This window comes from Apaloderma vittatum, unplaced genomic scaffold, assembly GCF_000703405.1.
Source record: "Apaloderma vittatum isolate BGI_N311 unplaced genomic scaffold, ASM70340v1 scaffold15215, whole genome shotgun sequence".
Classification (NCBI taxonomy): Eukaryota; Metazoa; Chordata; class Aves; order Trogoniformes; family Trogonidae; genus Apaloderma; species Apaloderma vittatum.
The window spans coordinates 1-6,045 of NW_009715633.1; the positions used below are offsets into that span (position 1 = coordinate 1).

General features: G+C 45.8%; 1 protein-coding gene across 1 annotated transcript; it reads right to left on the bottom strand.

The window, feature by feature from the left end:
* Window positions 1-675: 675 nt before the first annotated feature.
* Window positions 676-4,985, bottom strand: LOC104269414 (chromosome unknown open reading frame, human C3orf17; the record flags this gene model as incomplete). Its single annotated transcript, XM_009869233.1, has 7 exons — window positions 676-1,072; window positions 1,622-1,872; window positions 2,262-2,323; window positions 3,029-3,390; window positions 4,274-4,351; window positions 4,679-4,810; window positions 4,909-4,985. Coding segments are annotated over 7 exons (1,359 nt in total), but the record flags the coding sequence as incomplete, so codon positions are not given.
* Window positions 4,986-6,045: the final 1,060 nt, after the last annotated feature.

Genomic DNA, 6,045 nt, shown 5'->3' on the forward strand with positions numbered 1-6,045 from the left:
CGGAGCCAGGCTCTTTTCAGTGACAGGACAAAGGGCAAAGGATACAAGATGGAACATAGGAGTTTCCACAAAAATATTAGAAAAAACTTTGTCACTGTGAGGGTGACAGAGCACTGGCACAGGCTGCCCAGGGAGGTTGTGGAGTCTCCTTCTCTGGAGACATTCAAAACCCGCCTGGACACGTTCCTGTGTGACCTACTGTAGGTGATCCTGCTCTGGCAGGGGGGCTGGACCAGATGATCTTTTGAGGTCCCTTCCAAGCCCTAACATTCTGTGATTCTGTGAAGGGTGTAAGACTGCTTCCTTGGAAAAGTGATCAGCTGCAGCCTTCTGCTGTGGACGGTAACTGTTTGCACTGTGGGTTTGACAGCAGCACTTGACTTGTGGTCAAGCAATAGAGAAGGGACACTGTGCAAGTTTAGCTCAAAGTTGCTGTTTCTGGGCAAGACTAGGTAAAAGCATGATGACTGTGCAGCTCTTTAGAACATCTTTCCACAAAAAACCCAAAACTTTTACATAATAAAGTAGTTGCTGCTTTCTTAGTACAATTCAGTGTGTGAGTTACCAAGACACCATTAGGATTCTGGGTTTTACTTTAAAAAACCCCTCTCAACCAACAAACCACAAAACAATAATTTGAATTACTTGACCCCCTTCCTCCTTGCAAGTCCAGGGTCAGATGCCCATCACTGCAAAAATAGAATCAATATCCACATTCTCAGCAGTTTCTTTCCACACAGGACCAGGGGTTCCTTCCAGCAGCAGCCACTTTGGGGTCCCTGCTGTGCTTAGTCTGACAGGGCCTGTGTCAGCACTGGAATGTCCTTCCTGACCCAGAGGCCGATCCTGGTAAGCTGGGAGGATGGGCGATGCGCTGTTCTCACAGACCTCAAGAAGCTCAGAAGGTTTTTGCTGAACAGCCTTCAGAGTTCTCTCCAAGCGTGTGGATGATCTGACCCTCCTTCGACAGACCCGTGCCCCGAGGTACTGCTTTGGCCAGCGTGCATTCTGTGACCCATACAGGAGGTATTTACGGATAGATGTTTTGACACAGCTCAGTTTCTTCTTCAAGCTTAAGGGAGGAAGGTGCACAAAACTTTATTAGCTTCTAAAGCTTCGTTTGTGGTCTAGTGAGATTTGTTTATTAGCATTCTCCATCGTTTTCCTTGTCATATGAAGGAGATACACCACCACCTTGTACTGGACACGTTCCTGTGTGACCTACTCTAGGTGACCCTGCTTTGGCGGGGGGGTTCTAGCTGCTCTTTTGAAGTCCCTTCCAACCCCTAACATTCTGTGATTCTGTGAACAGTAGCCAGGGCATTCTGAGAAAAGATGATACCCCTTGCGTCACATAATTGTTACCATTAAACGTGCATGTGATTTAAGTTGCATTTTCATCCTCACTCCTAAGTATCTGTGCATTTGTTAGCCTTTTAAATCCTTTCACCAGCGACTGAAGCTAAACAGAATGTTCATGTCAGAGCGTCCAGTCACCTGAACTAGTGATCCCATTTGAGTTTAAAAAGAACGGGCTAGACCTCTGCCTTGCTCTATGCTATAGCGCAATACTAAAATGTAAAGGGTCAGATCCAGAAACCCTACATCCATGCAAAATTACCTGCATCCTTGAACTTCCACGTGATGCAGCCGGTTGCTTTTCAACAACTTGTTACGCAGAAAATAAGCTTCTGATTTGAATTTGTTGCCTTTGCACCACAGAATAGCTTTTCTGAGTGCCTCTGACAGTTCCCCAAACGAGGCAGCTGTTTGGACCATCTGTACAAGAGATCCCATATCACGTGATTTTGCTATTCGAGAGGGAAGTGATGCCAACTTTGCTTTAAAAGGTGTTGATGTAATACTTGTACCCTGAAACAAAAAATCACAGAAAGACATGACATGCCTGATCCTCTCTGCTGAAGAGGAGAAGAGCACTGAGGTTTTTGTGAGAACATTCCTTATTTCCTAAGCAGAAAGTGGAAGGGCAGTCTTATTTTGTGGAATACAAAAAGAAGAGGCAGATAATTAGAATTTGTATTCCTGTCTGCTACTGACTTGCTCTCTGGTCATTTCACTTTATATACCAACAAATGCTCAAATTCCTAAGCAGAAATTAGTAGTGATTTTCAGTGCAAAGGTTCCACGTTAACTTGGGTTGTTAGACAAGCAAAAATAAGGCAGGGAAATAGGGTGTTTCCAATCAGTGTTAGGGTCTTGAAAGTTAAAATAAAAAAAGTGTAAAATGGTACCATACAAACCTCTTGTGCTGGAGGTCTGGATCGTCTAAGTAAGCTCTTCACATCAAACACCTGGTGCTTACCTACACAAGAGAGAGAAGAGATGACCGCATTATGCAGTCAAGAGTTTTAAGTGTTTGCACAGAGGCACCGCAATGCTTTGCCCTGCTGAGCTCTCGGACATCCTGCCCTCTCAGCAGGCTGACTCTTGTACTCAGTGTTTCCAGACGAACTGCAGCTGGCAGGGGATGAAGAGGATGCAGAGATTTATAGGTGGCTGCAACAGAGACCTTATGGGTAAAAGCTTCAAACACCTGGATGCCTGTGGTCACTGGCAGTAACCCTGGTTGCAGGGAAAGGCCTGGGCATAGCCCAGATCCAGCAGGCACAGGACACCTGCATCCTGTACCTACAGCTTGATCTACTCTTGTATGGACTGCAGATAATGCTCTTAGCTTCCCTCACTATCCTGGGGTCTATACAGAAGGAGGAAAGCACAAATAACTATTTACAGGACTTGTATGTATACTGCATTCATTACCTGCTTCTCTACAAGGTGTACCACAGTCCTTTAAAAATCCAAAAGAAACCCCACTTCACAATACTGACATTACCCACAGCTTTATAAAGGCAAGGGTACATGCAGCCTTCTCCTCCTCTTCCAAGGATGGGAGAGGGGAGGAGTTTGCATTAGAACCACACTCTGTGGGTAGTAGAAGTGCTTGGCCCTGTTGGACAGAAGTTGCAAAAATGTCAGAAACCAGAAGCACTGTGGCACACAGCTTTACCTCTGCTGGCTCTGGTCACCAGAACTGGCTTTCCCACGTCTGCAGCACCTGGGACATTATGTTTTTTCACAGCGCTCGCGCAGGCTGCGAAATTTCTCTTTTTCTCAGTGTCCAACGCTGTCTCTGGCATTGCTGGGAAGAGCTTCTTAAGCCAGCTGGTAGTTTTTTTTGTTGTGCGCATTCTAGCCTTTTGCTTCCTCATCTCAGAAGAAATGTTAACTCCAAGGAAGTCACTGATATCAGAAGGGAAGGTAAACCCCTTGATATAAGGCATCTGTTGGGTCTCAGCTACCAGATGAAGTGATGTCAACAGGACACCATACAAGGACACGAGGCTCTGCAGTACGCACCTGTACTGAATCCTGAAGAGGGAAGACAAAAAGGCATGGAGTCTCCTCCAGCAAAACCTTGTGCTCACTGAACAACTATCTTCAGCTCAAGCGGAAGAGATTCCAAACTGCCCTTTCCCTGTTGCCCCTCAATACAAGCTTATCTTCTTTCACTCCATCACCACCCTTTCCTTAATCTTAGTCTGAGCTTTAAGGAACTGTTCAAGACCAAAACGTAGGAGTGACTTGACTAAATAAATCCCTGATCAGGAGCTCCTCTGCTTCCCTAGAGCTTTGCTGAGTGCCACACCTGGGACTTATCAGCTTCCCAGGTCACATCCAAATCATTTGACATGAGTTCTTCCCCAAAAGCAACCAACTTGGGCAACGGTGTTAGCGCTGATGCTGCACAATTGCCTGCTCTGCGTTTATGCGAGAGGCAGATTTCTTGTGCCAAATAATGTTTCACTGAGTTGCTCTACACAGTAGTCTTACCCCATCAGCTAAAGACTGAGATAGACCAGAACACTGATTTCCCTGGAAAATTCAGCACTATTCTAGAACAACTTTATCCCAGCCTTTCCATTTCAGCACGATTTAGGACTTACTGCTTGCTGCAGAGTACCAGGCATTAGTATTTGTGGCAGGCTGGCATTAACAACGCTGTGATTTCATTAGTGCTGCGTAACGTTTGCTATGAACCAAGAACAAAGCCTTCCATAACAGCATGTAAGAAGTGTCTCTCCACTTATACAACTCTTCAGGTGCTAGAATCAAGTCCAAAAGGATGCAGGAATCTTCCTCCTCCTCCCAACCGAATAAAGCTCACTCAGCAGCAAGGCCTAATTACAAGCCCTTCTCCCTGACAGGCACATCAGATAGACAACAAACAAGACAGACTTTTGAACACACAAACCATAGCCGGCTCAACAACCCCGAAGCCAAGGTGTTCAAAAGTATGAATTCTTCTGAGCACAGATGTTTAACGGACAAGCTGAAGATTACACCAGTTAAGGATAAAAAATAAACAGCATGTTATGAGACTTGCTGAACAATTCACAAGGCAATATCCTGGATAATTTGGGCGACGAGTATCCAAACTTTGGGTTGCTCAAGGCCGTAATAGCAGCCAGCCAACAGCCTGAGGTTCCTTCATAATAACTTGAAAAGAAGACATCTGACTATCAAAGCAACTTTTAACTCACACCTGAATTGCACAGTTGAGTCCATCAGCAATACAGCGCCTACAGCAGACCTAGCTTTGGTCTCAGGAGGTGCTGATGAGAACTGTATGAATGTTTTCATGGTGACAAAAGGATACAGAAATGCTTTACAGCAACAGTCCAGTAGACGCAGTATGAGCTTGCAACCTCCCAATACCTTCAGAGCCACCGTTTCTAGCATAGGCTGGCTGGGAACTAGAAACTCTGCATGGGCTTGGGATGTACTTTTCCTGTGTTGATACAAGAAAAATTAGTTGTGATCTGGCATTCCCCTCCTTTAGCTCTAAAGGCCGAGTTAATGGATAATATACAGGATCATGACACTTACTTGGGAATCAGTTCTGCCAGAGTTTCAATGCAGCCCAACAAGTTCATTTTCCATAGGCGCTTCAGGCATTGTTCTACCTAGAAAAAAACATTTTGGTGGTATTTTTGAGACATTGTATGCCTTGGCCTAAGAACTGTCAATATATTAGGGGGCCGGTTAGCTCAGTGGTTTGAGCACGGTGCTGGCAACAAGGACCAAGACCGAGGTCACGGGTTTGATTCCCGCTCGGTCCCCATGTGTTGCCTGGTCTAGTCGAGAGGTGGCGTCCCTGCCCATGACAGGGAGGTTGGACTAGATGATCTCTAAGGTCCCTTCCAGCCTAGGCCATTCTATGATTCTATGATTAAGTGACACCTTCCCCTTAATCAGTTTAACAGCATACACTGCAGGTTTGCATGAAAGGGCTGGAAAGCATGCCCTATGAAGAGCAGCTGAGGGAATTGGGTTTGTTTAGTCTAGAGAAGAGGAGGCTGAGAGGAGACCTTATTGCCCTCTACAACTACCTAAAAGGAGGTTGTAGAGAGGCTGGTGTTGGTCTCTTCTCTCAAATTAGTAATGATAGGATGAGGGGGAATGGCCTCAAGTTGCGCCAGGGGAGGTTTAGATTAGATATTCGGAAGAAATTCTTCACTGAGAGGGTAGTTAGGCACTGGAACAGGCTGCCCAGGGAGGTGGTGGAGTCGCCATCCCTGGAGGTGTTTAAAGAACGAATAGATGTGGCACTTGAGGATCTGGTGTAGTGGTTAGAGAAATGCTGGGAAAAAGGTTGGACTTAATGACCCTGGAGGTCCTTTCCAACCATAACGATTCTGTGATTCTGTAATGGTCTGGTACGTTCCTATTTCTGCACTATGATAAAAAAAATCCGCTTTACCACACTACTGTGAATACGGAATTAAAGTGAAGGGCTGAAGGGTGCAGTTGTTACCTGGCGCTGCTTGGATTCCCCTGCTCTACGGAATGGCCTTTAGTAGCAAGAAGGTAAGAACAACTCCTGCTCTACTTCAAAACAGTTACTTGAAGTTACCGGAAAACCGGTGAGGAGTTCACTTTTCATCTTAAAACACACAGTGCCTAGCACAGCAGCCCAGGGCGATTCTTCCCCGCTCCCACCGTTCCAATGAACCCAAGAGGAAG